The sequence below is a fragment of the Rattus norvegicus genome, chromosome 6 (genome assembly GCF_021556685.1).
Source record: "Rattus norvegicus strain SHRSP/BbbUtx chromosome 6, alternate assembly SHRSP_T2T, whole genome shotgun sequence".
Classification (NCBI taxonomy): Eukaryota; Metazoa; Chordata; class Mammalia; order Rodentia; family Muridae; genus Rattus; species Rattus norvegicus.
The window spans coordinates 101,700,472-101,713,685 of NC_141539.1; the positions used below are offsets into that span (position 1 = coordinate 101,700,472).

Below are 13,214 nucleotides of genomic sequence, written 5' to 3' on the forward strand. Positions count from 1 at the left end.
ACTAGGGCTCACATGCAGAGGCTCCACCATAGCAAGGGAGGACATGGATCTGTTGGGGGTTGCAACTATAACCTTGTGACCCCCCATGGCCTCAAGCAGTACCTGCCAAGGCCGAGACCCCTTAAAGAGCCTGGCTGAGCTGTTCATATCCAGCTATGTACAAACTAGTAAGGCACTGTTAAGCACAAATTCAATCCCAGTTCAAGAACGAGAGGCTCCATGCAGCAAACTCTCCTCCCAAGGCACATTGGGAAGGACGCTGTTTTCAATTTCCTATCTTCCTTCGGACCACAGAGGCGGTGATGACAACTGCTCTCTCCATACATATAGGCAGGGCACTAAGTGCACAGGCCACCTCTTGAACTTCTGTCTGTGTAGCCCCTCAGACCCTCCTTTACCCAGACTTTCCTCACTTTTGACTTTGGTCCCAGGTCACTTGGGACAGAGACAGATGGCAGAACACACCCTCCTCCACTGCCAGCATTTCCCAGCCTCTCAGAGCAGCCGGGAGGATGTGGGGGATTCTGGGACAAGCTGCTGAAGCCTGTACTCCCTGGGCAAAGGGTGCTCTCTGAACATGACAAAGGTTCCCCGTCCCTGCAATACCAGAGTTCACTACAGAAGCTCCAGCACAGCAAGGAGGGCCATGGACCTGATACGGATTGCATCTGTGACCTTCTGACCCCCCAAGGCCCCAAGCAGTACCTGCCAAGGCCTTGATCCGGGACCTCTCAAAGAGCCTGGCTGAGCTGCTATCGTTGTCCAGTTCATCATCTGGGGCGTCCCAGCGGGCATTAATCCGGCTGTATGGTGGCTGGTTGCCCACGTTTTCAAACTCCGTGGCTGATGTCATGTCAGCAGGCTCTTCTTAGCAGCTATGCCTGGCTCAGTCTTCATGGAAGAGTCCCTAGGGGACAGCAACACAGTCACACAGTCAAAGGGTTAGCCTCCGAGCCCCCTGGCTCTTTTCCTCAGTGGGAACTTATTAGGGAAACCCAACAGAAGCAGATCCTATGGAAGCCACCCACTGTCAGGGCAGTTTCTTCCCCTGGGGTCTCAGGGTCCTTCCTGTGTTACAAAATATGGCAGCAGAGAGTAACAGCGGCAGTGGCAGTGGCAGTGGCCAGGACAGAGTCAGAGAGAGCTGCATGCCACAGGGCCCGGATGGCCAGCAGGTGGAGACATCAGTCCCGGTGAGCCAGCTTCCTTCAAACCTGCTGCCCGGGCACTTGAGAGACAGTTCTCCTGGGAGCCAGAGGCTGGGGATTGTGGGATTGGAACTCAAGGAAGAGAAACCTCAGACATGGACTAAGACTGGACGTCTGCCTGGTGGTAGAGACAAAGACAAGAAGACACACACACACACACACACACACACACACACACACACAGAGAGAGAGAGAGAGAGAGAGAAGACTGGGTTTGACTTAAAAGGAACCAGTGTGGTGGTGGGTGGGTGGGTGGGGGTGGAGAGTCTATCAGGCGGCCACTGAGACTCCACCCTTAACAACCGGAAAGCCAAACTTCTTTTTCCCCCTTCTTGAAAGTGTGAGCAGTGGCTGGAATAAGGTCTTCTGTTGGATCCCTGACCAGACCAAGCATCCTAGGGTAGCAGTACCAGGAGCTGTGTGCCATGACATGAGGAGAACTGGGTACGTTAGGGACTGAGTGCCAAGGGAAAGGACGATCCATGTGATTGGCCAATGCTTTCTTTCCAGGGAAGTTTGGAGGCACTCATAGAAGGACGGTAGAACGGCACAAGAATCTAAACGAAAGGAAGAAAGCAGCAGGAGCGACATCAGCACTGAGGCAACAGGGAGCTGGCGAGTACCTGGAGGATGGGAGAGATTGGAGAGAAAAGAGACTCAGGAAGCGGTGGGGGCCATCTTGGTTACCGATGTCCAGGGCCTTGGAAAAATTACTGCCTTCTCTCATCTGTACCTGGGAACTCAAGGGATTCTAAATTCAAATCTGTATTTCAGAATGGGGGCCCAGAACCTTCACATTCAAGAGAGTAACTGTGCGTGGAAAAGCCAGGGAGGTGGTGAAATGTAAGTAATAACTACTGTACACCGTCTTCTCACACATGCCGACGTGTGGGCTCACACCCCTCATGGTCCCCAGGAGCCACACACAGGCAGGAGAGCAATGCTTGCTCACCACTCTGGGCGCGACTTCAGTGCTTGGACCTTACTTTTCAGACTTAGTCACCTCAAACTGGTCTCCCAGTCTGATAAATCAATCCCACCACATCCCTTTGAGGTGAGACAGGAGCCAGAATTATCTACCCTAACTGCATGAGGGAGAAAAGACACAGGATGAGGCCTCCCCAAGGTCGACTACCACTACTGTGGTGGCTTAGACGACAGCCAAACTGTAGCCCTGTTTTCACCTTGACTGGAAAGGTCTTAGGGATAGGGAGAGATTGGGCTATTAGAACAGTGTGCCCCAGCTTCTAGGGCTGTAGGAAGGCATTTACGGCTCAGGGCAAAGAGAACGTGCAAAGTGGGAAAGCCAGTCACCATCCTGAACACAGTATCCCACACCATGCCAGGCCCGTGCTCAAGACTACTTTGATCCCTTTGAACAGCCCGTTCTCCATAATGAGCCAGCTGCTTCTAGGGCTGAGCTCTCCCTCTTGATGGTCTGAGCAGAGACAGCTGGAAAAGGTTTCCCTATGCCTCAAGTCTCCCCCATCTCCCTGGAGGAATGCAATGACCACTGGCTTGGAAGTGTGAGTCAGACAGCTGACAGGCTGACCACCACCTGCAGGGCCACAAGCTTATCCAGTAGCCCCTGAGAGGGGCCAAGTTGCCAGAGGTGAGGTAAGATCGCCTGAGCCCCAGAGGTAACCAGACCCTGGCTCATTCCCTTCATCCCGGGCTATTTTTAAGAGTAGCTGAGAGAGGCCCAGGCTGCGGGTCTGGGAGTGAGATTACCTTAGCTATGGCTCCGTAAATAAGTCTGCCCCAGAAAGATGAGCCCAAGCAGGCGGACCAGCAGAACCAGTGTGCAAGACAAGATTGATGGCCCTGGGTGCAGGAGATCAGGGACACAACAGCAATTCATCCTGCTTAAAAACGCCATCCTTCCTGAGATCGCAGCTCACAGAAAACAGCAGCCAGACAGTGGCTCTGCCAGGAATGTGGGAAAATACATTTGTGTGTCTGAACAAATGAGTCTAGTGCGTTTGTTTGTTTGTTTGCTTGCTAATGGAAGAACCAGATCCCTGGGGATAGATACCACAGAAGAAATGAGAATGGGGTCTCTTCCTCCTGACACCTTTCCTAGCCCCTGCCCAGCTGACAGTTTTGTCAGAGTCAAGGGGTGATGAGCTGTGTCCACATGTTTTGGCCAAGATGGTCTCAGAGGGGACGGATCTAAGAGCAGGCAGATTACCTGTGGTTATTCCTGAAATGAACAACATCCCTCACCCCAGGCCAACACTGTGAGCCTGAAACCAAATTCAACCCTGGACTTTCTCAGTGTCAGCCACATCCCTTCTATTGCCATCACCATAACCCTTCAAAGGCCTGACTAAAAGAACCACCTAGGCTGAAGAGAGTAGCATATGATGGGGTCTGTGGGAACATCTAATCACATAAGGAGCCACACAAATGGCACTCACACTGTCACTGAGGGCAACTTAGAAAAGGGATCAAAGCCTCGATGATGTCGGTCATTGATGCACGAAGAGTGGCCTTCCATGACTCGTGGAGGACCCCAATACAGGCCTAACCTTGGACCTCATACCCTTGCCAGCAAAAGGACGGGTGTGTCATAGGGTAGTTCCTTGAGCATTCAAGTTCCATTTCACCCTGATGACTTTCTTAAGCTACCAAATCTCTTATCGATGAGTAGGTGGTCTCTTTTGTCACATCTCCAGAGTCATCCTTATCCCTTGTCTCCAGGTGACATTGCAGGACAAGCCCTAAGGAGCTTGCCTACACAGCTCAACACACTGAAAAACCCATGTGACTGTAACAGCACAAAGTGCTCAATTGCTGAACAAACGGGCTTTCTCTGAACATACATCCCGGAGCCCCTCACACCACCTCTCACGCATCCCGGAAACCCGTCTGCTTCTAGAACGTCTCACAATATGAGCCTCAAGTGCTTCGCCCAGCTCATCAGTGAGGACCTGAGGAAGTGCCAGGGGCTACAGTGCTTTCCCTGTAGGTCTGAGTTATGGTTTATGACAGCTTTCCCTATCCCCCAGCAGGGAAAATAGACTTTTCTCCACCCCCAGTCTCCTGACAGTAACCAGTACTCCCTCTTCTTTCCCAGTCCCTCAAAGGCAAGAAGCAAAAAAAAAAAAAAAAAAAAAAAAGAGAAAAAGAAAAAAATGTGCAGATCCACTTCAGGGTGGGAAATGGGACCACATCAGGGAATGCTACTTTTCCTCTGTGGGGCCCAGCAGAGGCTGATGCAGCCGCTCACACACTGACTTCCTTATAGGATTAGACACACTTGACATTTGTCTTGTCTGGTTTGGTCTGCTCTTACCTGTTTTCTAGTGTGTTCTGTCGTTTATGCTGCCCCAACCTGCTTTTAACCTATTCGATACTATGGCAACCCAGGTCAGGAGATTACCCTGCAGTTCCCTTGGTCACTTTTCTACCAGTGCATCTCCAACGAGGGAGTGTGCCCTCCTACCCACTCCTTTCACAAATGGACGCCATATGCACAGACACCTTAAAGAAAAGGCCTATGACACACACAGCCACCAAAACACACTGAGAACCAATGAAATGCCATTCACCCCAGGACACCCCATGTCTCCTGGACATCGCCACCTTGATAATACAGTTCAGCCTCAATATGGTTACAGCTAGTGAACACAGAGCTCTCAGAACAGTAGACCATGGGTGTGTCAGCATCATAGGGCAGGAGGGAAGTCTAGGTAAATGCCACCTGTAAGTGGTCTTTCCAGCAGGTGAAAACCACCGGCATTTCTCCTTCCAGAGTGCTCTGTGCCTTGCTACACTGTGCAGTTCACATGCCAATCCAGCCTGGCCACAGAGACAGGGTGTGGCTTAGGGTCCAGAGCTCTAGGACTGTCTGTAGTTGCCAGCATCAAGGATCCCCATGCCTTTGTGATGTCTTGCTATGTACTGGTTGGTCATTCTCGACTGTTAATGTTTGGTGATGCCTTTTGCAATCCCTGCTACTGCAGTTTCCATTACTGGGCAGGGGCTTCAGACCCACATGTTACAACTTGCCTGCCCTCATCATGGAAAAATCTACTAAGAACCGTCTCTGGTCATACGGCTGCTGCTGGAGCAGGGGCAGGTGGTGCTAACTGAACGCTGTCATCCTTACAGGGATTAGGTTGGGAACAGGTGCTGCTTAGCTCTGACACAGGGCATGGCTTTTAAGAACAGTGTTTATCAGCACTCACATCCTGCTCCACTGGGAGCAACTGGAGGGGGGAGAGAGAGACAACAGTGAGCATCCCCGGACACAACACTCCAAACTCTGAAGCTGATTCAGTTTTGACACGATGTTCCCTGGGTTGGGGATTTAGCTCAGTGGTAGAGCACTGCCCTGCAAGCGCAAGGCCCTGGGTTCCGTCTTCAGCGCCCGGGGTGGGGGTGGGGAGACACATGACATTGCAATCGGAAATTTCCATACCTGACTTCATGTGATGTTAGGGTCACTAAAAAATACTACATAAAATTACCTAAGGCTATGTATGTAAAATATACACAAAAACATACATGAATTTTATATGTATGAAGAATTGGGCACCCTTAGGACTCTCATTATATATGTGCAAATATTTCAAAAATCAACAAGAAGATATTTAAGAATCCAGAGTACTTCAGATCCCATGCCTTTCCGCACATAGTCTTCAAAGATAATGTCTACTTTTCCAGGCTCAACAGCAACAATTACAGAAAACAGATGCTACGCAGCCCTGCTTCTCCACACTAAGGTTTTTGTTGTTGTTAAGATTAACACTGATTTATTCTCTGGGTTAAGCAGTAGGTTGAAAAGGTAAACTTCCACTTTTCTTCTGCACTAGGAGGTCCCCAACCCAGCCACTTCTCTCTTCTCTGAAGAGAGTGGTAGGAAGTGAGGAAGAAAAGTACTGAAGCCCTAACACTGGAAATGATCAGGGTAGAGTGAAATGATAAACTTCAAATCATTAAGTATCTCTAATAAAAAGGATCACATGAAAGGACTCCTAGTACCACTGAGAACGGGACAAGGACCTTATGACCTGTGATTTTTCTTGCCAAAATTGGTGAGCCCTAGAATCAAGTCTTCAGAACTAACTTTCCCTTTTCAGGATTTACAGGAAATCAAGAGACAAGAAAGCAAAGAGACAAATCCAGAGCTCCAGGCATCCTGCAGACAACTGATTCAGCCCTCTAGTTCATGTCACTGAAACAAGGCTGAAGAGATGGCTCAATGGTTAAGAGCACTGACTACTCTTCTAGAGGACCCAGGTTCAATTCCCAGCACCCAGATGGTGGCTCACAACTATTTGTAACTTGTGCATACACATACATTTGCAGGCAAAACACCAATACCCATTAAATAAATAAAGTTAAAAAAACAGAGGGGGGAGGAGGTGGGTTTTTTGTTTTGTTTTGTTTTCAAAGAGATAGGAATTAAGGATTATTGTGCATCAAAAGACTTAGAAGATGTAACAAGCAAAAATGTGTAAGTCATTTTGTATCTTGGGGCAATCAAGGCTCTCTGAATAACAGACTCAGTTTTGGCTGCTAATTAGGAATTATAGTCAATTGTAATAGGTACAATAATGACATTATGATCATGCAAGGAAACTAAACTGGTTTGAAAGAAAATGGCCCCCATAGCTCACAGGGAGTGGTGCTGTTAGGAGGTGTGGCTTTGTTGGAGAAAGTGTGTCACTGAGGGTGGACCTTGAGGTTTCAAATGCTCGAGACAGGTCCAGTTTCTCCCTTTCTGATGCTTGCAGATCTAGATGTAGAACTCTCAGCTCTCTCCATCACCATGTCTGCCTGGACACTGCCATGCTCCCCACTATGGTGACAAAGGAATAAACCTCTGAAATGTAAGCCAGTCCCAATGAAATGTTTTACTTTACAAGAGATGCTGTGGTCACAGTGTCTCTTCACAGCAACACAGTGAAACCCTAACTAAGACATAACTTACTGTACATTTTAACAACACTGAGGAACACACGGAGGAGCAAGACAGGACACCCTGGATTTGCTTAACTCTGTTTTATGAATGTAGGAAACAAATAAACCAGATGAGAAAATTCTAGCAACTGACTTGGAGTGAGATACACAAGGGAGTCTGCCATACCATCCCTGAGGCTTCTACAGGAAATTCCTGAAATAATTTTGTTATGATGGCTCATGCTTGGAATCCCAGCATTCAGGAGGCTGAGGCAGGAGGATCGCCATCAACTCACGTCTACAGTTAAGTGTCAGGCCAATCTGGGCTATAGAGTGAGACTCTGTCTCACTAAGCAAACAAACAAGGCCTCAATAAAATTTATACTTACTGATATACTAAATTTATAAAATATATAAAAATTTCCTCATGAAAGATATGGTCCTAGATTCTCAAGTAGATGCTTATCCTGAACTCTATATAGAGTGTTTTTCTCTACCTACAGATCTATAATAAAGCTTATAAATTAGACACAGCAGATCAACACAATAAGAGAATTATAAAACTATAACTATATAATAAAATTATATTATATATGTGTTGTATAATATATAAATTATTATATATATAATAAAATTGCCAGTATCACTACTCTTGTACACTGGCTCCATTAAGCAGAATAGGAGTTATTTAAATTCTAGCTATGACTCCATGAAGGTCAACCTGACGCTAGAAAGGATAGCAGGTGGGTGCTGGGTGGAGAGCATATAGAGCATGGATACGGTGAATGCAGGACGACAGGATGATTCACATGTAGACAGCAGGAGGTGCAAGTTTCCATCATGCCACTCAGCAAAGTCTGAAGCTTTACAAATTTACTTCTGCAGTTTTCCACTCAATACTTTCAGATTGCCACGACAATCTAGAGGGAAACAGCCGAGCAGTCATAAACCATTAACGCAAGTGGTGCTTAGAATACAAGCCAGCGCTATGGAGGTCCTAACATCTGGCAAGCTCTGGCTTCTCCTGCCCCCGCCCCCCAGCTTATCTCCCATCTGCATGACATGTCTTCAAACTTGGTGTCTGACCTAACTCTGGGCCCTGTGTATGCTGGGCCAGTGCCAGAGACACCTTCTGGAGCAACCATGCACGTCTGTCTCATTCCCATCTCCCCAGGCTCTTCTTAGAGATCACTCCCCTGTGGCAGTCCTCCCTGGGCATGCTACCTAAGTGTAAGTCCTCCCCACCATTCTTGGTCTTAGCACTCTGACCCACTATCAGAACTGCACCTACACATCTGTCTATTGCTTCTCCCCACTTTCTCTCTCTGGCCTAGACTGTGGGGTCCGTGTAGGCAGGCCGAGCCATGCCCATATCCTAGGGCTCAGTGCTACACCTGGGACACCAGTAGGCATTCAATGAATGGCAGCCTCTTAGAGACCGACTCATTCTGGAGCCCCTCGACCTCCACCTCACCATATCATCACCCCATGTTCTCGTGTCCCAGCTCTCCCATTTGTGGGCACTAAGCATTCATTTAGAATCTATAGCACTGAGGCCCAGTTATTACACGTCTGTAGAGAGCCTTTCATTGGTCAGTCCTTCATGCTCCAAAGCCTTCTCTTTACTTCAGGCTGTTGCCACTTCTTGCCCAGCTTTGGTGAATGTTCCATTTCTTCCTATGCTCAGGCCTTTCAACCTACGCCTCATAAGAGCACGCCCTGCCTCTGGAAGCTTCCAACACCACAATCTAATCAACTAAGGCACCTAGGGCTGAGCGTATCTCTCCCTTGTGCTGACTCTGTTCAGTGTATCCCGTGCCTCCACATTACGAGTGTCATATCCCACACACAGAAATTCAGTTGTCTCTCTCCCACCCCCCTTTTCCATTTTTACAAGAACACATTTTTTTTCCATCTAGAAACACAATATAAAAGCGGTCTTTCAGAATTTAGTTGGGGTTACCCTTTCCCTCCCACCCACTCTCCTGGGTCCTCCACCACTTCTAGGCCCCAGTGGAAGGGGCAGTGGAAATGGGATAGGGAACCGGCAGGAGCCTTACTTCTCAGTCTTCCTCCATACCTCACCCTCAGTTGCCATGGGCAGGTCAGTGTAGATCCACACAGCTGCCCAGTCCTCTCTACTTCCCCTCCCTCAGACCTGGCCTCCATGTTGTATGTACTGCTTCGTTTTTGTCAACCGGATACAAACCAGAGTCACCTGAGAGAGAACCTCGGTTAAGGAATTGCCTCCATCAGACTGGCCTGCAGGCATGTTGGTGGGGCATCCTTTTGACTGACAAGGCAGGGTCCAGCCCACTGTGGACAGACGGTCCAAGGCTGTACAGGAAAGCAGGCTGTGCAAGCCGTGGAAGCAAGCCAGTAAGCAGCACTCTTCCATGGCCTCCCCTTCAGTTCCTGCCTCCAGGTTCCTGCTTTGAGTTTCTGCCCTGACCTCCCCGAGTGATGGATGATGACCTGAAAGTCGTTGTAAGGCAAGATGAAATAAACTCTCCCCTCCCTGAAAGTTTTGGTCATGGTGTTCAGGGCAGCAATGGAACTAACGCAAACATCTAGACTTTTCTCCTTCCACCATGTTTTACCAATCAAATCTTTCCATCTTAAGCAAAACTCTTCCCAATCCCCTGCCTTCCCCCTTTCATGACCAAACTTCTTAACAAAGCTGCCAAGGATATACACAGGTAATTGACATGAGAGGAAACCCAGGAGGCTAGAGCAAGGCCAAGAGACTGTCAGGCCTTTCAGAACTGAGAAATGCAGATTTCGACAAGGAGGTGAAGGCAATACTTAGCAAGCTAGAGAATTCGGGTGATGAGGGCACTGCTCCCAGCAGAGTAGACTGGCCCGGCATGATGCCAGACACACCAAGAGACCTATAAGCCACTTGCTGAACACATACACAAGACTGGGAAATGGCCTAGGATGAGAAGAGGACTTTTATTGAGGACTTACTATTTGGAGGTCAAGAAGCCTGGGGGCTGGGAACACGGCATGTGCCGTCATGCTGAGGATGGGTCATCAATATCCAATGCTGTCACCACTGCTCCTGCCCCTCAGCCACACGCTCCCAGTGGCAACGGGGCCCAAGCCCTTATGAATCTCTGTACATCTTAAAACCTCTGATCCAAGATGGGGAAGAGCGGTAGCTTCTCTAGGTGCTTCCAAAGGGGAAGGCCTTCCCTACTTCATGCAGAAGTCGTTCCTGTCTCCTTCCTCGTGCTACAGGAACACCAATCACGGAATGATTTCAACCCCAGGATCTCCGCCACACAAACAAAAGCAGCTATTTAAAAAGATGGACTTTTAAATAATGTATAAGTTATGGGTGCCAATTTATTCATTCATGTTGGAGCTTTTACAATAACTCAATTAAAGCTCATCTTTTAGTTCGGGCCCACAAGGACTCCTGAGGGAACAGGAGCTGGCCAAGGGGTTTTCCCATCCTCGGCCAGGGCACCGAGCCTGACACTGAGCCTGACTTCATGGGGCCATTCTCTGGGGACTTTTAGGAGGTCATCTGCAAGAGGCAGCTCCAGATTGAAGCAGAGGTAGCTGCAACTTCTCAAGGCTTGGCATCAGTTCCTGCCTCACCCATTCTTCCCGGCCTTCACAGGAGCACGGTGGCCACTTAGCTCTTCAGCCCTTGCTTGAGCTCTGCTGGAGGGGACACAGCAGCTACCAGCTTAAGAAAGTCACACTGCAGTCCGAACTCCTCAGGAGCAATATCAAATTCGTTAGCTCACTGGATCTCTCTACCTTTGGGGAGAGACTTCTTTGGGGGTCACATATCAGATATAAAGGGTTATAACATTAGAAATGTTGAGGGCCACGGCTCTAGATGACTGTGAAGCAGAGCTTGGGCTAGGACTGCCTTAGCTACTACTTGCCTGTTGCTATGACAAGGGCAAGGGTTTATTTTGGCTCATGGTTAGAGGGTATAGGCCATCATTGTGGGGAAGCCATGGTGGCAGCAGATTGAGGCAGCTGGCTTTACTGCATCCATGGTCAGGAGAGAGAGGCAGAGGCAGAGACAGAGAGACAAAGGTAGACAGAGAGAGCCAGCCAGAAACAGATGGATGCTGATGCTCTGCTAAGTTTCCCCCTTTTTACTCAGCCCAGGATCCAACCTCAGAAAATGGAGCCACCTACCTTAGTTATTAACCTTACCAAGACAATCCCTCACAGGCACAGCCAGAGGCTAACCAGTGTGGAGAATCCTTCACTTGGGTCTGGAGGCTTGCCTCCCAGGTTGGTCCAGATCCTGATAAGATGATGATCAACACTAACCGTCACAGACGGGAACCCAGAATAATTAGGATGTACGCATCTTAACGTATACACTTCCTGTGTGCTGGCCTGAACAAACTTAAACCACACTGCTGCTACCACAGCTGCTATTACTCCTCTCTGCTGCTACCACGGCTGCTATCAGCCCCTCTCTGTCAAAATAAAGGGCCTAGCTTGAAATCCTAACTACTGTACTTAGTAGCTGTGTTCTACAAGGTGTTTAGCCACTCTGTGCCTCAGTTTCCCTGAGCTGCTATGGGACAAGTACTCTGCCCACCCACGTCTTGGTGCTCCACTTTCTGCTCACACGGTTGAGGTGCAATTCTCGGCCAGCTGTCTGCTTAGATGAGGCAGAAGTGACCTGCATCTCTTCAAGGTCTTAGGCATCAAACCATTCCCCATTGTTCTCTGATCTCTGCCCCTAAGCTCCTAGAACCAAAGGACAGGGGCCACATTACAAGGAAACTGCCTTCCTGGGTGACTAGGGTGGAAAGCTTCCTTCCGGTGCACATCACTCTCCACACCTACAAAGTGATGAGGAATAAAAGTTCCTTTTGCCCGTTCCTCCACTCCACTCAGCATCCATCGCACAAACGTTGAGAAGAGATTATATGAACTTACACGACCGCGATGCGGAGACTGTATACTGCTACACAGCCCAAGCTGCTATTTACAGAACACGCTGTATATGTTCAACCTTGTGAATTCCATCGATACGCTCTCATAGTAAAGATAAAGGGATACAGGGAGAAGAGTTTACTGTCAGCCCATTGTTCTCCCTGAGACTTTCCCCTTCACTCTTTCTGCTTGTCCATGCTGTCTAAAAGCTGGAGTAGGCCAGCCCTTCCTCCTTCCTCAGACCTACTGACCTTCCCACAGCCAAGCAAGACTGACACTGACAACCTCAGGTCCTATCACTGTAAGCTTCTCAAAGAGAGGGGAGCTATGATCTCTTTACTGGGAAGAGTCAAAGGAGGGAATGACAAAGAAGCAGGATTGGAGCTGAACCAGGCCAATGGGTGAGGAACGGTCGGCCGGACCAACCATGGTATCCGCAGAGAAAACCAGCTGCATGCCCGTGTCTGCCCCTGGAAAGTAGAGACTCTCACTACGGCTCTGGCTATAACTCTGGTCTAGTTACTTTTCCTGTTGCTATGTTAAAAACAACTTAAGGAAGAAGGGGTTTAGGAGCACGATCTATCATGGTGGGAAGGCAAAAGGCAGCAGGAGCCCCAGGCAGCAGCAGCCCAAAGCAGCTGGTTGCACTGTGTCCTAAGCAGGAAGCCAACTGCGTTAAATTAGCTCGTTTTCTCCTGGGTTTTCAGCCCAGACAGTAGCCCACAGAATGGCACTACCCACACTTAGGGTGAGTTTTCCTACCTCAATTAACCTAATCTGGATAATCTTCAGATATACCCAGAGAGTTGTTTCCATGGTGATTCTAAATTCAATCAAATCGACAATCAAGATAGGCTATTACGGAACTGGAGAGGTTGTTCACTGCTCCTCCAGAGGACCAGGATTCAATTCCCAGCACCTACACAGCAGACCACCACTGTCAGCAACTCCAGTTCCGGGGGATCCACACCCCTCACACAGACATGCATGCAGGCAAAACACCAATGCATACAGGATAAAAATAAGTTAAAAACAAGACAGTCACACAAAACAACAAAAACATGCTTTTATTCCCAGCACTTGGGAGGCGGAGGCAGGCTGTGAGGACAGCCAGGGTTACACAGAGAAACCCTGTCTTAAAAAACAAAAATCAGGGTTGGGGATTTAGCTCAG

General features: G+C 48.7%; 1 protein-coding gene across 4 annotated transcripts in view; it reads right to left on the reverse strand.

The window, feature by feature from the left end:
- The window catches only part of Sptb (spectrin, beta, erythrocytic), a 127,195-nt gene that overhangs the window by 69,039 nt on the left and 44,942 nt on the right, over window positions 1-13,214 (reverse strand). For 2 of the 4 annotated variants that reach the window (NM_001433972.1, NM_212522.1), the window contains 1 exon segment: window positions 706-907. In NM_001433972.1, coding sequence (NP_001420901.1) covers window positions 706-853 — 148 coding nt within the window. In that variant the 5' untranslated portion in view covers window positions 854-907. 4 annotated transcript variants of the gene reach the window in all.